Source organism: Stomoxys calcitrans, chromosome 2 (genome assembly GCF_963082655.1).
Source record: "Stomoxys calcitrans chromosome 2, idStoCalc2.1, whole genome shotgun sequence".
Lineage (NCBI taxonomy): Eukaryota > Metazoa > Arthropoda > Insecta > Diptera > Muscidae > Stomoxys > Stomoxys calcitrans.
This window is the reverse complement of record NC_081553.1, coordinates 176,992,796-177,017,517: the sequence shown is the minus strand read 5'-3', so window position 1 is coordinate 177,017,517 and position 24,722 is coordinate 176,992,796. Positions and strand designations below refer to the sequence as shown.

General features: G+C 40.6%; 1 protein-coding gene across 11 annotated transcripts in view; it reads left to right on the top strand.

The window, feature by feature from the left end:
• LOC106081495 (dystrophin, isoforms A/C/F/G/H) overlaps window positions 1–24,722 on the top strand; it is a 1,057,252-nt gene that overhangs the window by 337,440 nt on the left and 695,090 nt on the right. For 9 of the 11 annotated variants that reach the window (XM_059362799.1, XM_059362798.1, XM_059362797.1 and 6 more), the window contains 5 exons: window positions 16,483–16,551; window positions 17,220–17,310; window positions 17,374–17,494; window positions 21,379–21,512; window positions 21,577–21,751. In XM_059362799.1, the coding sequence (XP_059218782.1) occupies window positions 16,483–16,551; window positions 17,220–17,310; window positions 17,374–17,494; window positions 21,379–21,512; window positions 21,577–21,751 (590 nt within the window). The remainder of the gene's footprint in view (window positions 1–16,482; window positions 16,552–17,219; window positions 17,311–17,373; window positions 17,495–21,378; window positions 21,513–21,576; window positions 21,752–24,722) is intronic. The other 2 variants (XM_059362800.1, XM_059362807.1) reach the window with 1 other exon arrangement.

Sequence of the window (24,722 nt, the reverse complement as noted above, 5' to 3'; positions counted from 1 at the left end):
GTTGTTATTGCCCATATGGCCTGTTTACTGTCTGTAAAGATGTTCACACTCGACGTCCTCGCGTTGGCACCACACCAATTGACGCATTCCGTGATCGCCCGGATCTCCGCCTGCAGGACCGTATTATGGTCAGGCAGTCTAAATTAGATCTCAGTCCTTGTATTCTCAATGTAAACCTCCAGGCCCACTCTGACCTCTAGTTTTGATCCATCCGAGCAATATGATCTTCCAGATGGCAATACTAGGGTTCCGTCAATCCAAGACTGTGCCGATGAAAGCAGTGCCTCGCACTCGACTTCAAGGTTCATCTCTGGTATTCAATCGGAAACCTCTTCTCTCCCTTCCAGCTGTTCTATCGTTGCCTCGATTATACGCGATGGTATGAGCTGTTCCTCAATCCATTCTCCCATCGCCTTAAGTCTCATAGCCGCAGTGGCTGCCTTACATTCAATCTGTATGTCAATGGGTCTAGAATAGTCTCCATTGCCCTAGTGGGCGTGGTCCTCATCGCTCCGCCTATGCCAAGACAACATGTTCTCTGAACCTGTTGTAGGGTCCCAATTTTCCCCTTTTTATCCATAGCAGTCCACCAAACTACTGAGGCGTAAGTAAGTATTGGTCTAATCACGCTCCTGTAAAGCCAGTGGACTATCCTCAGATTCAGGGCCCATTCAGAGCCTACGGCCCGTCTGTATAGTGCCCAACATCTGTGAGCCTTCTCAGTACGCTCCTGAATGTGACACTTCCAATTCAGTTTCCTATCCAATATCACACCTAAGTATTTGTCTTTGTCAGATATCGAAATCGTCTTATTGGGGAAACGTGGTGCGTTAAATTGGGCCATCTTCGTCTTTCTCGTGAACAGGCATATTTCAGTCTTCTCTGGGTTAACATTGAGACCTCTGGGTCTAGCCCAGTCATATGCCATATGCATGACCCTTTCGGCCCTTCTGCATAGCTCGTTCGGATCCTTACTCCTTAGATGTATTATAACATCGTCTGCGTAGCAGACTAGTTCAAAACCCTTCTCAGTCAGCATTATAGGTCATTTATGGTGGTCACCCATAGGAGTGGCGATAAAATGCCCCCCTGTCGCGTGCCCTGTGCCACTTTCTCCCTTAATTTATACCATGGGACATACAATTTATCCACCTGTTCCTTAGCATATGGTTTATCCAGTCTCTAAGAACCGGGTCCACCCGGAACTGGTCTAAGGATTGGATCAAAGTGTCGGTCCACACATTGTTAAAAGCCCCCTCGTTGTCAATGCATACCGCCAGGGTGTACGTTTTGGCATCGAAGGATTCTTCTATTTTATGCACTATCTCGTGCAGGGCAGTCTCCACCGACCTTCCCTTGTCATAGGCATGCTCTTTGTATTTGAGCAGTTCGCTGGATGTCCTACTTTTTATCACCATGGTGTCCACAATACGTTCCATGGTTTTGAGTAGAAAGGACGTAAGGCTTATGGGTCTATAGGCCTTTGGTGTCACATAACTTGCCTTGTCGGGCTTGGGTGTAAACACCACCCTTGCCTCCTGCCAGGCTTTTGGAGTATATGCTAGTCCTAGACACGCTGTGAAATTTTTGGCCAGATAAGGCACCAGATAGTCTGCCTTTCTTTTGTATTGTAGTAACGCCGGAAATATTCCATCGGGTCCGGGTGACTTAAATGGTTTGAAGCTCCTCCTTCACCATAAATTCTGTTATTATAAACCTTCGATCAACGTCATTATTTCAAGATTCCGGTGTCTCCGTGAGCCCCTTCGTATACTTTGGAAAATGAGTTTTCATCAAAAGCCTCAACATGTCCTCCGTTGTCACTGCTCTCACTCCTATGTCGTCTACGTAAATTTTCAGTTTGGATATTGGTTTTTGAGAGAAACTTTTTATACCCTCAACCATAGGATGGGGGTATACTAATTTCGTCATTCTGTTTGTAACATCTCGAAATATGCGTCCAAGACCCCATAAAGTATATATTCTTGATCGTCGTGACATTTTAAGTCGAACTAGCCATGTCTGTCCGTACGTTCGTCCATCCGTCTGTCTATCGAAAGCACGCTAAGTTTTGAAGGAGAAGAGCTAGCTGCTTGGAATTTTGCTCAAATACTTCTTTTTGGTGTAGGTCGGTTGGGATTGTAAATGGGCTAAATCGGTCCATGTTTTCATATAGCTGCCATATAAACCGATCTTGGGTCTTGATTTCTTGAGCCTCTAGAGGGCGCAATTCTCGTCCGATTTTACTGAAATTTTGCACATTGTTTTTTGACATCACTTCCAACAACTGTGCTAAGTACTATTCAAATCGATTTATAAGCTGGTATAGCTGCCATATAAACCGATCTTGGGTCTTGACTTCTTGAGCTTTAATAAGGCGGAATTCTTCTCCGATTAGACTGAAATGTTCCACATAGTGTTTTGATATCACTTCCAACAACTGTGCGAGGTATGGGCCAACTCGGTCCATAACCTGATATAGCTGCCATATAAACCGATCTTGGGACTTGACTTCTTGAGCTTCTAGAAGGCGAAATTCTTATCCGATTTGACTGAAATTTTGCACGTTGTGTTTTGGTATCACTTTCAACATTTATGCGAAGTATGGTCCAAAACGGTCCATAGCCTGATGTAGCTGCCATATTAACCGATTTTGGGTCTTGACTTCTTGAGCTTTAAGAAGGCGGAATTCTTATCCGATTAGACTGAAGTCTTCCACATAGTGTTTTGATATAACTTCCAACAACTGTGCGAGGTATGGTCCAACTCGGTCCATAACCTGATATAGCTGCCATATAAACCGATTTTGGGTCTTGACTTTTTGAGCCACTAAAGGGCGCAATTCTCGTCCGATTTTACTGAAATTTTGCACGTGGCGTTTTGGTACCACTTCCAATATTTATGCGAAGTATGGTCCAAATCGGTCCATACCCTTATATAGCTGTCATATAAACCGAGCTGGGATCTTGATTTCTTGAGCCTCTAGAAAGCGCAATTCTCATCCGATTTGGCACAGATTTTGTGCAACGGCTTCTCCCATGGCCTTCAACATACGTGTGCAATATGATCTGAATCGATCTATAGCTTGACACAGCTCCCATATAAACCGATCTCCCGATTTGGTTCTTGAGCCCCGAATCGGACTATAACTTGATATAGCTCCTCCTCCTCCTCCGTCCATATTCATTATTCTTTGTTTGCCTAAAAAGAGATACTGCGCAAAGAACTCGACAGATGCGATCCTGGTCGATGGTATATAAGATTCGGCCGGGCCGAACTTAGCACACTCTTACTTGTATATCTTGGCGGCGTCATTAACGCTATCGACCTGTTCGCAGACAAGCTTCCAGGAGGCACGAAAATAGATAAGTAATTTTTGGGTTTACGAATTTTAAGACTTTTTTCTTGACTCGATAAACAGTGTGGTATCTTCTAGTTCCTATCAAGCTAAATCTCACATTTTAAAAAGCCAAATTTTTCCGCTATCTTCGATTATATGTGGGTATACAACAAAACTTTAACTTTCAACTCTCTTGAATGATGAAAAGTTTTGCTAAACTAAACAAAAATTCCAATAAGGCGAAGAAAGTCAAAATTTCATCATTCTGCTTTAGGTAACACTTGCTTTAAGAGGCGTATAATTGTAGTCTTCAAACATTTTATGGCAATTTATATTTAAAAACTTTTAACAAATAAACATTTCTGGAATGGTTATTGTGGTCTAAGTCACATTTGTTTTGAATCGTTTATGATTTTAGGGGAATTCATAAAAGAATTCTCCAACTCCTAAACATAACAACCATTAAGAATTGCAACCAGTTTAAAACAATTTGCTGTAGCTTGAAAGGGAAATGCACTTTATCACCACAAATTTCTTTTTCTTCTAAACCAAGAAGAACAAAAAATGATTTTTCCGAATAACTTTTTCTGCATTAGAGCAACACCTGTGCTTAAATATACCCCAGCATCATTCGTTTGCCATCACACACTGTGCAGCAACAAAGCCAAGGAATATTGAAAACAAATGCCAAAAAATGCGATTATCCTTTAACCCCACCAAAAGGTGGGTTGTGCGAAAGCATTGAATTTCCTAGAAATGGTGACTTCAGGGAACTTGTTTAACAAATGTTGAATGACTCTTTTCTTATGTTTTAGTACGCAATGTAGATTGGTATTGCTGGAAGCAGAGACTTTTCTAAATCGTTTAACCCCACATGATTTATTGGAAAGAGAGCTGTGCTTATTTTTCATATTTTACTGCATTATATCAGGTACACCAGGGTGTTTCGAAATATGTCGATTAAAAGATAGAACAAAATTGGGATCAACATTTTTCTTTACTTTCCAACATACACTCCGCTTATGCTGCGATATGCTTTTTTTGTTATTGCATAGCTTCTCAACTTTTATCCGATTTTCTATTCTTTGGCCTTTGTCTCAAAATTATGCACATACCTTCCATTATGAATTTTAATATCTTTACTGGTTTTGACCGAAATCGTTTAAGTTTTAGTAACGTCAGTACGGTCATTTTTAGCCGATGCTCAGGGCTAATGATATTCGCCCTAACATGCAAAAAAAAAAAAAATCGGCAGAGCCCTGGACACACAGAGCAACAGTGAGAGCCGTTGTCATTGTCTAGCGTTCGAAGCCATTAATACAACTTCCAAAAGATGCACAGATGGCATGTGCTTACCATGGAAGTTAGGTGGTGGGAATCGAACCTGGACACACGAAGCAACAGCGTGAGCCGTTTTCGTTATCTAGCGTTCGAAGCCATTAATACAACTTCCAAAAGATGCACAGATGGCATGTGTATACCGTGGAAAATAAGTGGTGGAAGAGAACAGCTAATGTGAAACTTGTGTCAAACTTGTATTAATGTCGTACTTACATCGTAGACACATTTCCGTGGTATATTCGAGATAAGAACAACCTACCGATATATGGCCCTTGAAGCCTCCACACCTAATATGATTGAAAAAAATTGGTTAGAAACCAAAGACGAAACGCATCTCATAGTGGTTGGTGTGTTGTGATATCTGGGTTTTCTTTTTCATTGCAAAAATCTCCGATCATTAAACTCGTCTCGAAGGAGAAACAAACGAAACATTAGGGTAGATTAGGTTAGATAAGTTTTAAGTGGCAGTCTGCCATCAGATTCACTTAGACGTTTTCGTCCATTGCGATACTACAGGAACAGAAGAAGAAAGATGCTATCTAGTTCCTACCGTTGAACTATCCAGATCACTTTAAAAAGCCCTGTCTGATTTAGCCGAATGTTCACATCCGCTAAATCAGACAGGTTCTCAAAAAAATGAAAACCTAAAGTGGAACATCTTCTGACTGCTAGTGCGGGACACACACACACAACAGGTGTTCTATAGTCTATTCTTCTTCGATGTCCTCACAGCTTCTGCAAAAGTCGTTGCTGGCAACCTTAAGTCTGTCAGTGACCTGTAGCAATGGACATAATGAATGAGACGTCTGTTCTAGCCAATGACAGCAAAGCAGAAGACCTCTTCAAGTCTAGGTGTTCACAGAAGGTGCTCTATAGTCTCTTCTTCTTCGATGTCCTCACAGCTTCTGCAAAAGTCGTTGCTGGCCCCCATCAGTCTGTCAGTGACCTGTAATAATGGACACAATGACAGAGACGTCTGTTTTAGCCAATGACGGCAAAGCAGTAGACCTCTTCAAGTCTAGGTGTTCACAGAAGGTGTTCTATAGTCTCTTCTTCTTCAATGTCCTCACAGCTTCTGCAAAAGTCGTTTCTGGCAACCTTAAGTCTGGCAGTGACCTGTAATAACGGACACAATGTCAGAGACGTCTGTTCTAGCCAATGACGGCAAAGCAGTACACCTCTTCAAGTCTAGAATAGGCCACATAGTTTTGGAATGCTCACAGCCCCCTCCTTGTGACCATCTATCATTCGATGTCCTTCGGACCTGGTCATGAAAACTTAGCTTGCATGTCGCTAGAGGCCTACCCACAGATTCTAGTTACCCTGGGATATCTCAATGGCCCGGCACTTAGAAAAGACGAACTTTGAACTGTTCAGCCATTTTGTTGAGAGATCTGAGACAGTCGAGGGCGATTTTTGTGTTCTGAAATGCGTTCTCCAGGGATTTAATGGCTGTCTGAGCAGATATTTATGCCAATTGTCGTTTTGACATTATAAATTAGCCATTCCACCACTTCCTTAATTGCAAGGATCTTCGCTTCAAACACACTGCAGTGGTCGGGTAACCTTTTCGATATGACCAGTTCTAGTTCTTTAGAGTACATCTGGTCGTCTAGTTTGGAACCATCTCTATAGAAGTCTATATAACTTTTGTTACCAATGATATCGTAGTTCCATACGGTTCTATCAGATATAGCGGTACAGTACTTCTTATCAAAAAGCGGCTTAGGTAGCGTATAATCCACACTACCTGGAACATTGGAGATTAAATCAATGATAACACAGTGTCCGTAGCTGAGACATGACCAATGACAAAGCACCCTTAGCCTCACGACGGTGGTCGCTGCAATTTGTCTAGCCAAAATGTCCAGAGGCATTAGATGTAGCATTAAATTCAGTGTATTTATCAAACAAGCCATCCTTTGGATCCAGTTGAGTATTGAACAGTTGGTGGATTTTTGAAGCGCTGTCCACCAGACCACAACACCAAATGGTGTAATCCACACTAACTGGAACATCGGACATTGAACAAATGACAACACAGTGTCCGTAGCTGAGACATGACCAAAGAGAAAGCTCCCTTGGCCTCACGCCAGTGGTCACAGCAATTTGTCTAGCCACAATGTCCAGGGCCATTAGATGCAGCATTAAATTCAGTGTATTCATTAACCAAACCATCCTTTGGATCCGTTTAAGTATTGAGTAGTTGGTGGATTTTTGAAGCGCCGTCCAGCATGCCACAGCACCATATAGCATTATAGGTCTGGCAACTGCAGTATATACCCAGTGCACTACGCGTGGTCTAAACCCCCAGGTGTATAGGGCAAGAGTGGCCTTTCTTTCCCTTTCCAAAATGTTGGATTTGAAGCTCAATTTCCTGTTCAGCAAAACACCCAGATATTTTGGGCTTTCTGTAAATGGAACATTCTCTGCACCGAAGGAGACAGGTGCCACTGTAGTCAACTTGTATGTCCTGCTGAAAAGAACTACTTCTGTCTTGCACGGATTTACACCTAGACCACTTTCGGTAGCCCACTTCTCTGTTGCACGTAGAGTTTCCCTAAGTAGTATATCTGTTAGAGTGCTGGGAAACTTGCAATTACCACGTCATCAGCGTACGCGACCACTTTTACGCCTTTTTCTTACAGAGACAATAATACATTGTTAATGGCTATATTTCAAAGTAGAGGAGACAGTACACCTCCTTGAGGAGTTCCTCTGATGACCCATCTTTTTAGATCCACAGATCCCAAGCCTGCTGTAATGCATCCTTTAGTAAGTAAGTTTTTTATAAACTTTCTTACGGTAGAGTTGATGCCTAGAAACTCCAACTCCTTCATGATTTACGTAGGTTTTACATTATTGAAAGCACTCTCAATGTCATGAAATGCTACCATTGTATATTCCTTGATAGTGAGAGAACCCTCTATGTAGCCGACTAGGTCGTGAAGGGCTGTTTAAGTAGATTTGCCTTTACTGCTGCCGAGACGGGCGATCTCCAGGGATCTTTGCCCTGAGTTATGTTTTTATCAACCTCTCAAGTGTCTTCAGCATTAACGATGACGGATTAAAATGACGAAAATCGTTCGCCTTCGTGTGGTAGGTCTTACCTGCTTTCGGAATGAATCTGATCTTTGTGTCCCTCCATCCCACAGGTATAAATGACATTCTGATACAAGCAGAGTATATCTCCCTAACTCAGGGAACCAGTCAATCACACATAGTTTGTAATTCAACTGGTGATACATCATCAGGGCCATACTCCTTCATGATTGACGTCGGTTTTACATTATTGAAAGCACCTTCAATGTCAAGAAATGCTACCATTGTATATTCCTTCTAAGTCGTGAATGGCTGTTTCAGTGTATTTGCCTTTACTATATGCATGCTGTTGCCGCGACAGGCGATCTGCAGAGATCTTTGCCCTAAGATATGTTTTTATCAACCTCTCAAGGGTCTTCAGCATAAAGGATTACCGACTAAAAGGGACGAAAATCTTTCGCCTTCGTGTGGTAAGGTTTTCCTGCTTGCGGAGTGAATATGACCTTTGTGTCCCTCCATCCCACAGGTATACATGACATTCTGATACAAGCAGAGTATATCTCCTTAACCCAGGGAACCAGTCAATCAGACATAGTTTGTAATTCAAACCGGTGAGTCGAATCTTCTTATTGCCCAATGGGTTTTTCGGCTCAGACACAATTTCCCTAATGGCCTCCGATGAATGCATATCAGTGACAACCTCTTCTGGCGCCACATTGTCTGTTGGAGAATTTTCCGGAAAATGTGTATCAACGAATAGTTCTAGTGTTTCCTCACTAGACATTGTCCATACATTCTCTGACTTCTGAATATACCGCAACGTAATAGGTCTCGAAGTCAGAATATTCCTTAGCCTAGAGACCTCAGATGTATCCTGTACGGAGCTGCAGAATTTGTTCTGAGCTTTTCTTAGCTCGCTCTTATATTTTCTTAGATCAGCCTTATAAATTTCCCAATCGTGTGGTGTTGTTGTGGCTTTCGCACTGTTAAAGAGCTTTCTGCAGTACTCTCTAAGACCAACCAGCTCTGGGGTCCAGCGAGTCACTCAGGGCCTTCGTGATCCGCTTTACCATTATGTCTATATCTTCCGCAGTTTCCACTTCCTTTTCAGGCCTAGAGGGGATTGTCGTGCAGAATATGGGCTAAAATGTATCCCAATCCACCTATCTAATGTTTAATAGAGGGACCACTTTCGAAGGATTTGCGCCAAGGCTGAATCCAATATAACGATGATCAGATAAACTGTGGTCATCCAATACTCCTCAGTCGCGTATACTTCCTTTGATATCTTCCGATACAAAGGTGACATCTACTAAGCGGTAGACCTCTTCAAGTCTAGAGTTCTTCAGCGTACACCCCAGAGCCCATCTGATGCTCTAATTTGAAACCATATGTAAAGAAGTCTATAGAACTTTATTATAGGGATATTGTAGTTCCAATCGGTCCTTTCAGGAATATAGGTACAGTTCTTTTTATCAAAAAGTGGATCAGGCAATGTGAAATCAACACTGCCTGCAATATCGGGTATTGTATCAAGCATAGTGTCCGTAGTCGCCGCATGACTTAGGAGAAGCTCACTTAGCCTCACAGCAGTGGTGGCAACAATTTGTGTAGCCACAATGTCCTTATGCCTCTGGACATTGTGGCTAGACAAATTGTTGCCACCACTCCTGTGAGGCTAAGTGAGCTTTCTCCTTAGTCATGCGGTCATTAAGCTCGACTTGAAAGACAATGAACAAAAATTGACTCGCATGACCGGCCGTTAAAAACTAAACAGATAAAAAAGATAATTAATTCAGAATATTATGTAGAGTACTATAAAATGAATAAGCCTAAAAGTATGCTTAAAATTTGTAACCTAGAAGTATGCAACAAACAATAATTGCTTATAAAGTCCATGAAAATAATAAAATACTATTCTAAACTTATCTATCACGGTACAACTATTTAACAAAACAATACCAAAAAAAAATGATGCTAAAAATATATTTCATAATACGAGGGTGTTTCTTATACCAACTGTGACTTAATGCCAGAAGTTGCAAAGGAAATTACTATCTGCACTTGCCACGATGCCGAAAGCTTTTAACTTTAGGTGCGAAATGAAGTTAATAGGCAATTTACATGCAAAAAAGTTTTATGATCAATTCAGAATATTATGTTAAGGTACTACAAAATAAAATGAACCTAAAAGTATGCTTTAAATATGTTACCTAGAAGTATGCAGCAAACAATAAATGTTGAAAAAAGTCCATAGAAATTATCAAAAACTATCTTAAACGTATCTCTCACAACATACTATTGAAAACGGTATAACTATTAAACCAAACAATACCAAAAAAAGCATGCTAAAAATATCTGTCATAATACGTGTGTGTGTGTTTACTATAATCCTGTTATAAATCCTTCGCAATTACAAAAACAAACATAGTTCGCAAAGAAGTGTTTATAAATCAATTAAAATAAAAGCCATAGTTCCACAAAACAACATGTCTCTAAGTGCTTAAGTGTTTTTATACATCCATATTTTTAACAGCCATAATAATTGCAACTAATTTACGAAGAGATGCAAAATAAAAACCCTAATCACCAATTTACAGTTTTAAATCATTGAAAATATGCATCAAACACCAAGCAATGTCAGTGTTAAATTAAAACTCTTTAATGTTCTGCCATACAATTGAGCTCAAAAACTACCAACAAAAATGTTGTGAGCATTTTTGTGCAAACTGTATCGAATTGCCTCAAATCGACTTCCTCCCAAAACCATATCCACGAAAACGAAATTAGCAGCAAAATATCAGTCAACATATTCCAATCCTTAAAAACCGAAAGCCAAAACCTACAAAAACGCACATTATCGCTGTCACAAATCACCATTGCCATTGCCATTTGTTGTGAATTTAGAATTTCCCCAAAATGACTGCCAAATCCAATGATAGTGATATGCCGAAAATGGCTCCTGAGATACCACGACTCAATTCGGAACTTGCCGCACAAGCTGCCATAAGAGCACAACAAATTTTACGCAAACAAGCCTCCCAGGAGGACCATCCTTCGCCCCCCTTAGGGGGTGTTGTCAATCACTCAAAGCCTCCGTTGCATTTGCCGCCAAAGCCGGCAGGAGCTCAGCCGCCTCCATTGCCGCCGCAACATAACAAACCAGTTCCTGCTATACCGGCACGTTCTTCAGATCGTTCGACACCGCCCGAAATTCCACCCAAGCGGCATAGTTTGAAAAGTCTGCCAGATGGTTTCAATTTGCCACCGCCCGGACGGCAGCCTCCTCCATTGCCTCGGAAACCAGGTTCGGCCCAATGCTCAGCACAAAATAGCGCACAGAATTCTCCACTGTCTGTGGCAAAGTTCAAAGATAAACCCCCAGTGCCGCCTGAGAAGCCGGAAGCCAAAAGATCTTCCAATCCCTTTGATATGCCCCTGGACAAAAATGTACCCTCGCCGGCACCAACGCGGGCCAGTGATGTTAAAAAATGCTCCACAGCTTCTTCCTCCAATTCATCCTCATCACGCATATCCCCTTCAGAGGATTTTGGCTCTGAGGATGCTTTGCGTGGCATTGAGAGCGGACTGCGCAATATGGAGCGGGCCATGCAAGAACAAATGAATCTACGTTCCTTGGAAGCACAAAACAATTTCGATATGCAATTCAAGGCAGCACTTAGCTCCGGCAATCGTCATGTCTCAGCGGTTAATATCAGAGCAGCTGCCTATGAACGTAACCTCTCTCTGGATGAGAATACGGTTCAAAATGCCGCTGCCGCCGCCAGACAATCAATCGAGGAGATCAAACAGCTAAGAGCCCAGCAATTGCAAAACTCCTCCACCAACAATCTCAGTCAATTGGAACAATGTCAACAGCAGGCCATGCGTTCCACCATAGAGCATCATATGCGTTCCTTGGATCGCAATCTTCCATTGGAGCTGCAATACAGTCGACATCGTTCGCATGTGCCCACCACAAATACGGATTTCACTAAACCTCAAGGACCTGTTGTGCCAGTGGTTCCAGTTGTTCCTGTGCCACCCAACCAAGCCCCAGTCGCAGCAGCACCCAGCGGTCCTATGCCCTTGAGTTCAGAGTTCCGAGAACATATACGTCAACAATTGTTGGGCAACATTCCCGGAAATGTGGTTCATAATACAGGACAAAGTCCTGGTTCAGCGGCAGCTGCTGCCCTCCTGCAACACCAGGCTCAATCGAGAGCTGCAGCAGCAGCTGCTGCGGCGGCCCAAGGTTCCGCTGTGGCCGCTTTGACACGTGAAGAAATGCGTTTACGCAGACGTTCATCGCATGATGAGACTCAATTGGCACAAAGCCCTCAACTACCGGGTATGAATAATTTTATAAAATTAAACTTCCGTTTTTTTTTTTTTAATTTTTATTTTTGTTGTTCAAATAAAATTAAATTTTTGTTTTTTGTGTTGTATTTATTTTAGCTCATACAAAATTTAGATTGTTGTTTTTGTTAACAGTAGCCAGTAGTGTTGATAGTAGCGACAAACTCATATGGAAGAGCAAGCTGAATCCGGTCTAAAGGACCGATCGCCGCAGGAACATGATTACCATTGGTTACTTAAAGATTCGCCTTGTCATATCGATTTTTATACTCGTAGGTACTTAGAATGTAAGCAAGAGTCGGTGGCTACCAGTCTCTCAATGATACTCTCCACTTAAAATCGCTGATTGTACGTAGGTGCAGTTGCAGTAACTCCATATACCTTCGGAATATTCCACTGTCCTTTTCGGGGTCCACTATGCCGTTGGGTGTTTGCCCCTGGGTTAGGCTGAAGCACATGAGGACTTAAGGGTTTTAACGCGTTCATGAACCGCTAGACCATCATATGAACATTTTCCGCAGTTTTCACTTCCTTAAAGGTCTACAAGAGATGGCCTTGCAAAATCTATACCGAAACTTATCCCAATGTGCCTTCCTTGTGTATATGGCCGATATGCCAAGATGCCTATATCAAAACGCCATCGATGGAAACCACGTTGCACCGTGTTGTCCACAACATATAATACTCCTTCTTAGTGGGAATGTTTAATACAGAGACAGTGTGAGGAGAGAAATACTGATCCAATCCCTATATCAACACTAAGGGAATTGGGATCTGGAGACTGAATATCCCACATGTTAAGTAATAAAGGGGTGATTTTTAGCAATAAACTTTTTGCCAACACTGGCTTAAACAGCCCACGCACATTTGGGAATATTAAATACAGAGATGGTGTGCTCACATAGAAACACTGATCCAATCCCTATACCAGCACTAAGGGAATTGGGTTCTGAAGACTGAATATCCCACATGCTAAGTAATAAAGGGGTGATTTTTTAGTTAGCAATTATCTTTTTGGTAACACTGGCTTAAACAGCCCACGCACGTTTCGTGCTTTGTTCCACTGCCAAGCATCTTCAGTTTGGTCTATAATTTAACCATGAATCGTCTTACAAACGAACAACGCTTGCAAATTATTGAATTTTATTATCAAAATGCGTGCTCTGTTAAGAAAGTTCATTGCGCGCTTCTTCCATTGAGCGACGAAGCTCATTTTTGGCTCAATGGGTGCGTAAAAAAGCAGAATTGTCGATTTTGGAGTGATCATCAGTCAGAAGCATTGAAGGAGCTAACAATGCATCCAGAAAAAGTCACAGTTTGGTGCGGTTTATGGGCTGGTGGCATCATTGGACCGTACTTCTTCAAAGATAATGCAAATCGTAACGCAACTGTGAATGGTGAGCGCTACCGTGAGATGATATCAAACTTGTTTTTACCCAAAATGCAAGAGCTTGACTTGCATGACATGTGGTCATGCCCCACAACACACGTAACAATTGACTTAGTGAGAGGCGAGTTCGGTAAACATTTTATTTCAGGTTCGGGACCGGTCAATTGACCGCCTAGCTCGTGCGATTTAACTCCTTTAGATAATTTTTAATGGGGCTCATGTCTATACAGACAAGCCCGCTTCAATCGACGCATTGGAAGACAACATTGAAGCATTTATTCGTGAGATACCGGCCGAAATGTTGGAAAGAGTATGCCAAAATTGGACTAAGCGGATGGATCTATTGAGGCACAGTCACGGTCGACATTTGCGCGAAATAATCCTTAAACATTACATTATATGGACCGTACTATCGATTCAAATAAAGATTCCATGCATTTTTCTGAATTTTATGTGTGTGTGTTTTTTGTTGTTAATTTTCTATAGATCTTAAAAAATCACCCTTTAGATGGATAGTATAGAGCAGCAGAACGTTGGTTATGCTAGTCTATAGGGGCAGTCTGATATCAAACTCCCTTGAACAATATGATGGGGGTATACCAATCTAGTCATTCCGTTTGTAACACCTTGAAATATTGGTCTACGACCCCATAAATTATATATAATCTGGATCGTCGCGACATTCTTAGTCGATCTAGCCATGTCCATCTGTTCGGATTTGGATATAGCCCCCATATAAACCGATCCCCTGATTGGACTTCTTGAGCCTCTATGAGCCTCGATTTTCATCCAATTGGGCTGAAATTTGGAACAAGGACTTTAGTTATGACTACCAACATCAATGACATGTATGATATGCATCGGTATGTAAACATATATAGCCCCCATATAACCCGATCCCCCAAATTGACTTCTTGAGCCCCTAGAAGCCTAAATTTTCATCAGATTAAGCTGAAGTTTGGAACAAATACTTGAGTTATGACTTGCAGCATCCATGACACATATGATCCGAATCGGCCTGTAAACAGATATAGCCCTCTTATAAACCGATCGCCGGATTTGAATTCTTAAGCCCTCACAAGTCCCAAATTTCATCCGATTTGGCTGAAATTAACATCCTGACCAAGTATGACCCGAATCGGCCTGTAAACAGATATAACTCCAATCTAAACCGATCCCCAGATTAGACTTCTTCAGCCCTTACAAGGGTACTTTTTCATCTGATTTGGCTGAAATTTGGCCCAAAAACTGTTTTTATGACTTACAACATTAGTGTCAAGTTTTATCCAAATCGTTCAATATGGTGATATAGACCCCCTATGTACCGATATCCCGATATGACTACTTAAGACCAAAATAATTCAAATACAAACTCAGTTAATGAGGGTACATTTTTAGCAGAATCCATGGTGGTGGGTCCACAAGATTCGGTCCGGCCGAACTTGCATTCCGAACTCGTTGTTGTTGTTGTGCCAATTTGTTGTGATTTATCCTTTCCTTTGAGAAATATCCGTACCTAGGAACTCTTCGACTGAGTTGGGGTGCATTCAGAGCGATCTGGTACTGAATCGAGTAGCATTGGCTGGGCAATTAAACATATGGCGTGTGCGGTGTGTGTAGTAGCTCAATAGGAGTTGGGCGGCTGCGGAAGGCAATTGTGCTGGTACTTCTCTGGTCTGCCGAGGGATAACTTCTTTAGTGAACAGAGCTTAGCGTTCTATCTCCAAAGACTGTGTTCACTCTATAGTAGTGTACCGCTACTGCTACAGTGCTACCTGCGTTAATGCTATCTAGACTTGCCTGATCAAGAGGTTCTCTTTTGTAGCGCTGAACTTCTCGCTCTCATGTAGATCCACCTCTATATTTCTGGGCATTGGATATACACAAGATGACCATACCACTGGTCTCTGCTATAGTAGCCCAGTAAAAACTGGTACCTGCGTTAATGCTATCTAGACTTGCCTGATCAAGAGGTTCTATTTTGTAGCGCTGAACCTCTCGCTCTCATGTAGATCCACCCCTATATCTCTGGGCATTGGATATACACAAGATGATGAGTGATATGGTCTCTGCTATAGTAGCCCAATAAAAACTGGTACCTGCGTTAATGCTATCTAGACTTGCCTGATCAAGAGGTTCTATTTTGTAGCGCTGAACCTCTCGTTCTCATGTAGATCCACCCCTATATCCCTGGACATTGGATATACACAAGATGATGAGTGGTATGGTCTCTGCTATAGTAGCCCAGTAGAATTTGACCTTCCAATTTTTGAAGATTTGCTGACAGATATGTTAACATTTTTTGAAGCGATATAAACGGCAAGATTGGTGAGGTGGTATTACAACCTCACGTGGATGTCTCCAAGTTTGGCAAGCCATGATCATACAATCTTCCACATATGATACAATCTCGGTGCCGTCAGGAGGGTGTTGAATAGAGGATAGGTAGAGGTTAAAAGGTATTGGAAAATGCTCTGTGCTCAGCAAATGGAAATTCTCCAACTTGGCTCGGAACGAGGAGTCACTCAAGCGTCTAGGCTACCAGCGAGAGAAGACAGATCGATCTGTACAAGAGATATGCAACACATTTCTTTTTTGTATTTTGAATCACTCAAACTCCAAAACGGATTGACACATAAAACCTCTTTTAATGGAATGAAAGAAAAAAAAAACATTTTGGGAATATATAGAGTTGAAGTTTTAGCACCAGTTCTGAAATTACTCTTCATGATAATTGGAATCTGAACAAACCACTTTGGCATTTAATAAATGCGTGCTTATCCCCCCCCCCCAATTTCATAATTGTGATTGACTTTCATCTTCCCCTCACCATAAACCATGCCATTTACAATTCATTTCCTGGCACTTTACAAAACAATTCCTTGCAGTTTATGCTTCACAACTTCTGTACTAAAGAAGTCATGATCAATGATTAAATAAATACTCTTAACTAAATATTAAGCATGAATATTTTGTTTCTATCTTAATCTTTCCTTCTATTTTCCATTAGAATTGAAACAATTCTCGTTAGCACCGCATTGTTCCGCCGATTTGGACTATATGCGATGTTGTCTGAAAGGTAAAGTTGTCAAAGAAAAATTTCACTTGAAATCCGCCACCAATTCTTAACACACTGCCATCTTTTTTTGTTAATAGACTAAAAACACAGAGATGTTCCAGAAAATTTTATATTTTTTAAATTGGTGTTGTAAAAGCTAAACAAAATAATTGGTTTGTAACGCTAAATAATCAGAAAAGGCAAAGAAAATTAAGAAAAATCAAACAAGCAATTAACCAATCCCCATTACAAATCATATAAACCAAAAATGCTAAGGCTAACTTAACCTGCCATGCCTTAAACCAAATCATCCACGATTTCTTTTAATCTCGGCTACTAATACAGCATGTATTTCTTTTTAAGTATGTATAAATTCACCATGTTTTTTACTCACTTGTGTTTTTTTTTCACAAATTTCCTCCTTGAAGAGGACTCTTAGAATGAAGAACGAAGTTTAATCAACCCTGGTTAATGTGAATACAACCCTGACCTAAAATGAATCCACTTACCACAGGGTATTCCACAAGGTTTTAATAAAATTTTAAATTTTTTTTCCTTTAGCACTTTCTAAATGGTTGTAAAAATGTTTGTTTAATATATTTGTTGCAATAGTTTTAATTTTCTCTAATTTTCCTCATTTGTTTAAAAAAAGAAAATGTGTAATTGATTGTTTATTTTAATTTTTTTAGTCACCCGTTTGCGTGAACATTGGGACGAGACCTCACAATGTGTGTTACAGAGGGCGGCTCAACTTAAAAGCATGTTAAGTGATTCCCAAAGGTAAGATTTTTGCTATTTGGATTGAAAGGTTGGAACCTCACCTTCTGTTAATTTTTTTTATAGATATGAGGCCAAACGTTTGGAACTTGAGAAATGGCTGCAACGTATGGAGGCCCGTGCCGAACGTATGGGCACCGTGGCTACCACAGCTGATATATTGGAAGCTCAGCAAAAGGAACAAAAGGTGAGTACAAAGTCAGTCTTACTTCAAAGGAACTCTCAAAGGTCGATCTTTCGGCAAATGTCCCTAGAGTGAAACATATCAGAATTGTTTAGTGGTAAAGAAGAAGTCAAACCGGGAGATCGGTTTATATGGGAGCTATATCGGATTATAGACCGAATTAGACCGTACTTGACACAGTTGTTAGACCTCATAACGGAACCCTACGTGCAAAATTTCAACCAAATCGGGCAAAAATTGCGACTTCCAGGGACTCAGGAATTCAAATTGGAAGATCGGTTTATGTGGCAGCTATACCAGGTTATAAGCCGATTTGGAGCGTACATGGCACAGTTATTGGAAGTCATAGCAGAATACTAAATGCAAAAATTTTTAGCCAAATCGGACAAAAATTGCGACTTGCAGGGTCTGGAGAAGTCAAATCGGGAAATCGGTTCATATGGGAGCCATATCTAAATCTGAACGGATATGGCCCATTTGCAATCCCCCACGACCTACATCGATGTTGTTGTTGTTGTTGATGAAGCAGTTTATTGTGTTTTATTTTTATGTCAAGTGACCAGGAACTCTGCGACTAAGATGGGGTGCGTCCACCGGGATCTGGGTCTGGCCGGGCAGTTAAACAGGTGACGTGTATCGTGCGGTCCCTAATTACATACATCTTGCACGTCGGCATCAATCCTTGCTCTGTAGGAGTTGAGGCGGCTGCATCCGCCGGAACGTAATTGAGCCAGAACTACTCTGGTTTGCCGGGGGAGGTCAATTTCTTCAGGTGCAATGGGAGACGGTCGTTCTCGAAGGACTACATTCACCCGGTAGCCAATTACTATATCTGCTACCGTGTCTGCTTGATATGCCGCTTGATCTAGAAGTTCTCTCCTGCAGCGCTGAACCTCACGCTCTAGGTCATGTAGATCTACCTTAAGGCTTCTGGGCGGTGGATATCTATCCACAAGATGATGATTTGGATGGTCTCTGTGATAACAGAGACCAAAAGATATTTCTTATAAAGCATGTAGTATGTCTTCGCACTGGTAGGATCTTTGTCTCCTGATGGAGGTGGTCCACATGAGAAATGAGGAACCAGGACGTCGCAGTTCGGAGGGCGGCATTCTGACAGATCTGAATATTATTCCACTGCGTGTCACAAAGTTGAAGAGACCACACTGGCGCTGCACAACTTACCACAGACCGGCCAATTGCTTTGTACGTAGTCAACAAGGTTTCCATCACAATTGGCCGTGGACGAAGGTTTAAATGTTATCCGCAGCGCCAAGTCGTATTTGGTGCGGGTTTGATGTACCGAAAATCGAGTACACAGATCCTCTATTTGTCTCTGAGCACTCTAATGGCTTGCGATGTCTGAAAAATGGGAAAAGTGATCCTACTCCTGAAGCAGGAGCTAATAAAGGGAGAGTCTCTAGACTCTCCCAAAATCCCTTCTCGGATGCTTGATGAGGCATCCCTTCTCGGCCGAGGCAAGTAGTTTGTGGAATTTAGAGAATTCCTCAAAGTGGGGTGATAAATCCGGCACTGTTTTACACCTAAATATCCTCTATTCCGCATTCTTCAGACGACATCAAGATCGTATCATATGCCAACGATAGTATGAGAAATCGATTCGGGTACCCGCGTTGTTGACATCTGCGTCTAACTCATTCGGATAAGAAATGCGCCTTGTAGGGACTCAAGAAGCAAAATCGGTAGATAGGATTATATGGGAGCTGTATCAAGCTATTGATCGATTCAGACCATATTAGACACTTATGTTGAAGAGAAGCCGTTGTACAAAATTTCTGCCAAATCGGATGAGAGCTGCGCCCTCTAGAGGCTCAAGGAGTCAAGATCCCGTTGTACAAAATTTCGGCCAAATCGGATTAGAATTGCGCGCTCTATTGGAGATCAAGAAGTCAAGAAACGGTTTATATGACAGCTATACCAGATTATGAACCGATTTGAATCGTAGTTAACACAGTTGTTGGAAGTGATACCAAAACACTACGTTAAAATTTCAGTCAAATCGGACGAGAATTGCGTTCTCTAGAGGCTCAAGAAGTCAAGACCCAAGGTCGGTTTAAATGGCAGCTATATCAAAACATGGACCAATTTGAACCATAAACATGAGCCGATTTGAGCAGTTGTTGGAAATGATACCAAAACACCACTTGAAAAATTTCAGTCAAATCGAGCGAGAATTGCGCCTTCTAGATGCTCAAGAAGTCAAGACCCAAGATCGGTTCATATGGCAGCTATATCAAAACATGGACTGATTACTTTCTTTACAATCCCAATTGACCTATGCTAATAAAAAGTATTTGTGCAAAATTTCAAGCGGTGAGCTTTACTCCTTCGAAAGTTAGCGTGCTTTCGACAGACAGACGGACATGGCTAGATCGAATTGAAATGACATGACGATCAAGCTTATATATACTTTATGGGGTCTCAGACACATATTTCGAGGTGTTACAAACATAATGACGAAATTAGTATACCCTCATTCTATGATGGAGGGTACAAAAAATCTCCTGAATATGCTTGCCGGCGGGACTTGGGATCCTGATAGAGCAACATTGTTGACTACATATAAAGCAATTAGTCGGGCAGTGGTAAATTATGCAGCACTGGTGTGAACTTGCCTGTTGAGCGACACACAGTGGAATAACTACTGCGGCGGTTTGTCACTTCAGTTCTCAAGTCGACTACCTGTAGAAGAAAACAAAGATCTTTCCCGAGGGAAGGAACAACTACATATGGTCTAAGCAATATATACTTGGTTGTCATCGCAGAGAGCATTCCAATCACCACCTTGTGTATAGGAATCCACCGCCCAAAGACGTCAGGTGAAGCGCTACTAGAGAGAACCTACAGACTAGACGGCGTTTCAAGATGGCTAACACATCTACCGAGTGAACGCAGTCCTTGCGGATTGCCCGCCACTCTTTGCACCATTGCACAAGAATTTAGCCTTTCTCGGCAAATCAGAGCATTGCTACAACCTCCTTAATTTTATGAGTCGATTATGGATTGCAGCCCAACTTCAGTTGAGTTTCCAACGCTCAAATTTGTTTCTGAAATTTCTATTTCTGTGTTGAAGTGTATAATTTTTTACAACGTAGCGGAACATTCAAAACAGTGATATTAAATGGAACTGACAACTATTTCGAACTTTGTACTAATTTTTATTTCATGATTTTATCACCTGGCAATGCAACTATAATTGAATTGTCATCCATAATCGACCCCTTAGATTGTACCATATAATCGTGCAACGTTCATGTAGCCCTTTGAACCTTATCTCGAGGTGCAAACTTGTATGATGAGCGGTTGCTTAACGATTTGTTAACAGATCTACGCCAACCGAGAGCTTTTTCTAATTTCAGAAGTATTTGCTACTAACTTTTACCATTACTATTTATTTAATAGCTGCTGCTAGCAGCAACGCCCTGAGGCATTAAAGGATGAAATCCATTTTATTCGAGGGTGTCGTCCTCAGTTTAGATCCCGCTGGGTATAGAACAAAAGGTCCACCAAGCCCCAACACCATATAGAACTATAGGACTGATAACTGCTGTATAATGTTAGTACAAGACACGCGTTGAGACTAGTGTTTAATATGGGGCATTCTCACATCTGTACCAAAATTGGAGCGCAAAACTTCAAGACCTTTTTCAAATTTGACTTTTTGGCTTGCAGTTTCATACTACCACTCAAAAATGACGCCCTAAATTCCAGCCAAAAAATAATATTATTTCTTTGGGCTAATTTGCGTATTTCGATCGATCACCATAGTTGGTAAACACGGTGGTGTATGGTGTTATGTTGATCAACTTTTGCCTTCTTTACATGTTCTATGTACGAATTATAATTCTTATATTTGTTCTTTACAGTCCTTCCATGCTGAATTACATCAAAATAAGCAACAATTTGAAATCTTCAATACTTTGACACAAAAACTGATTGCTGTCTATCCAGCTGATGATACCACAAGAATAAAGAAAATGACTGAAACCATCAACCAGAGGTGACATGCATATCTGTAACAGTTGTAAATACCATAAATAATTTTCTTCAAATTTCTCTTTCAGATATTCAAACTTAAATAACGGCGTTATAAATCGTGGCAAACAACTGCATGCTGCTGTTCATAGCTTGCAATCATTTGATCGAGCTATGGATCAATTTTTGGCTTTCCTATCGGAATCCGAATCATTGTGTGAAAGTGCTGAAGCTGAAATAGAGAGAAATCCATTAATGTTCAAGGTAAGTGCTGAGATATTTTTCAACTATTTATTCATGAAGAGAATGTATTGAATGACTTCTAATACATCAATGATGGCAATTTGTGTTAAATTAATTTTTAATATAATTATAAACATTTATGATGTCAGTATACTTTACTAGCATATTTGATTATGGGTGATTAAAAATACCATTCTTCAGAAATCTTTATGAACGTATTTGTTTATGAAAAATTCGGAAATTCATTGAACAGAAATTGGGGCTACTTTTAATACTTCCCCCAAAAAAGTTGAAGCTTTTATTTGGTAATTTCTTTAACATTATCATGATGAAATATTTTATGAAGTTCGGAGAGAAAATACTTGAAAACTTTATTTCAAATTTGAAAATGTGTCTTTTTGTTATGCTTCTAATGGTTGAAAAAGAAAATAAATAGTATTCATATAACATTTCCTAATATTGAGCTGAGATTAACTAGTAAAATAATCAAAGTCAAAGTGTATAAAGTATTGGTTGAATGTATCGGCAAACGAACGAAAGATTTTGAAATCGTCGGTGAAATTAGTACATGAGAATAGTTGATTAATTTTTGGTTAGTTATTTAAAAACAGCCTGAATAAAATGGGACCAATATTATGACATTAAGTATTTTTTTTGAAAACAATTCCCTCAATTTCATTTTCCTACACTAATCTGTCAAAAAACCCAAACCATTCTTATGACGTTGGACAAAATCTTATTTTCTCTAGTTTAAGCAACACCAAACTGTAAACAGTTATTTACAACTTTAGGTAATTCTTTGAAGTAAGTAAGAGTTGATCTGGGAAATTGTATTATTGGACTGGGTTTTTAAAAAGCTGAGAGATAGCACACAATTTTGCCATACCACTGTAATAGCAAAAATCCTAACTTATTCGTGGTTTGAATTATCCCTGTGATATTGATCAAATAAAAATCTTTGTAAATAGGAATGTGAGAGACGTAGAACAATACCTTAAGAATACCTTAAACACAAATACTGAAAGAAATTCCATGTGCCCAAGGCAAGGAAACTTATCGCTAATATCTCTTTATACCCAGCATCAAAGGGTGAGGGTATATTCATTTTGTTATTCCGTTTGCAACACATCGAAATATCCATTTCCGACCATATAAAGCATATATATTCTTGATCGTCCCAGAAACCTAAGGCGATCTAGCCATGTCCGTTCGTCCGTCTGTCTGCCGATCTGCTACACTCTTTAAAAATAAAGACGTTGAGCTGAAATTTTTAACCGATTATTTCTTTTTCCATAGCCAGGTTGATTTCGAAATGGGCTATATCGGACTATATTTTAATATAGCCCGCCTATAGACCGATCTGCCGATTTTAGGTCTTAGGCGGCCCATAAAATCCACATTTATTATCCGATTTTGCAGAAATTTGAGACAGTGAGTTGTCGACATATTATTTTAATTTGGCCCAGATCGGTGCAGATTTCTATATAGTTGACATATATATCGATTTTTCAATTTAAGGTCTTGGGCGATTAAAAGGTGCATTTACTGCCCGATTTCGCTGACAGTTATGTTAGGCCATCATGTTTAATTTGGTTCAGTTCGGTTCACATTTGGACATAGACCGATCTCTCGATTTAAGACCGATCTCTCGATTTAAGGTCTTAGGCCCATACTAGACGCATTTATTGTCCGATTTCCCTGAAATTTAGGACAGTGAGTTGTGCTAGGCCTCACGAGATCCTTGTTCAATTTGGCCCAGATCGGTTCAGATTTAGATATAGCTGCCAAATAGACCGATCTTTCGATTTAAGGTTTTGGGCTAATAGGAAGGCGCATTTTTTATCCGATTTTTCTGAAATTTAGGGCAGTGTTGGACCCTTCCAAAACTTTTTTCAATTTGTCTCCGATCTTTTGATTTAAGGTCTTAGGTCCATAAAACGCACATTTTTTGTTCGATTTTGCTGAAATTTGAGACAGTGATTTGAGTTAGGCCCCTTGATGTCCTTCCAGAAGACGCCTTAGATCGGTGCAGATTTGGATATAGCTGCCATATAGACCGATGGAGGCCACCGTAGCCCAGATGTTAGCATGTCCGCCTATGACGCTGAACGCCTGGGTTCGAATCCTGGCGAGACCATCAGAAAAAATTTCAGCGGTGGTTTTCCCCTCCTAGTGCTGGCAACATTTGTGAGGTACTATGCCATGTAAAACTTGTCTCCAAAGAGGTGTCGCACTGCGGCACGCCATTCAGACTCGGCTATACAAAGGAGGCCCCTTATTATTGAGCTTAAACTTGAATCGGGCTGTCCGCATGGATATGTGAGAAGTTCGCCCCTGTTCCTTAGTGGAATGTTCATGGTCAAAATTTGCATTTACATCAGCATACATAAGGATTTGTCTATGGACCAGCTGGGTAGGAAGATCGTTTGCGTAGAGCGCAAAAAGGAGCGGGCCTGTTATTGATCCTTGTGGAACTCCCTTAGACACTAGAATTGGCTCTGATATTGAATCACTTACGTACACTGACTGTTGCCGATTACTAAGATGTGATTTAAAAATCCTCTAAGCTTCATATATAAGTTATGATAATCAACCGAGTCGAAAACTTTCGAATAATCTAGTAGGACGAGGAAAGTAACATTGCCATCATCGATTTCACTTCTAATTGATTTCGAACAACAAAGATTCATGATGGATATATTCATGATGGATATATTGGGACATTTGTTTATGGAAAATCTTCTGGAAAACTTTCGAGAGGTAACATAATATAGAAATCGGACGGAAATCGTTATTCGATTTAGGGATTGGGATTATCTTTGATATTTTCCAAATTGTCGGTTATGCACTGGTGATTAGAATTGAATTAAAGAGATGAGTAAGATAAGGTAGAAGGTAAGGAACTAATATTCTAATGAATCTTTGGTCAATATTATCAAGACCAATAGCATTTGATTTGACTGATCTAAGACAATGTAAAGCTTGTGCAATA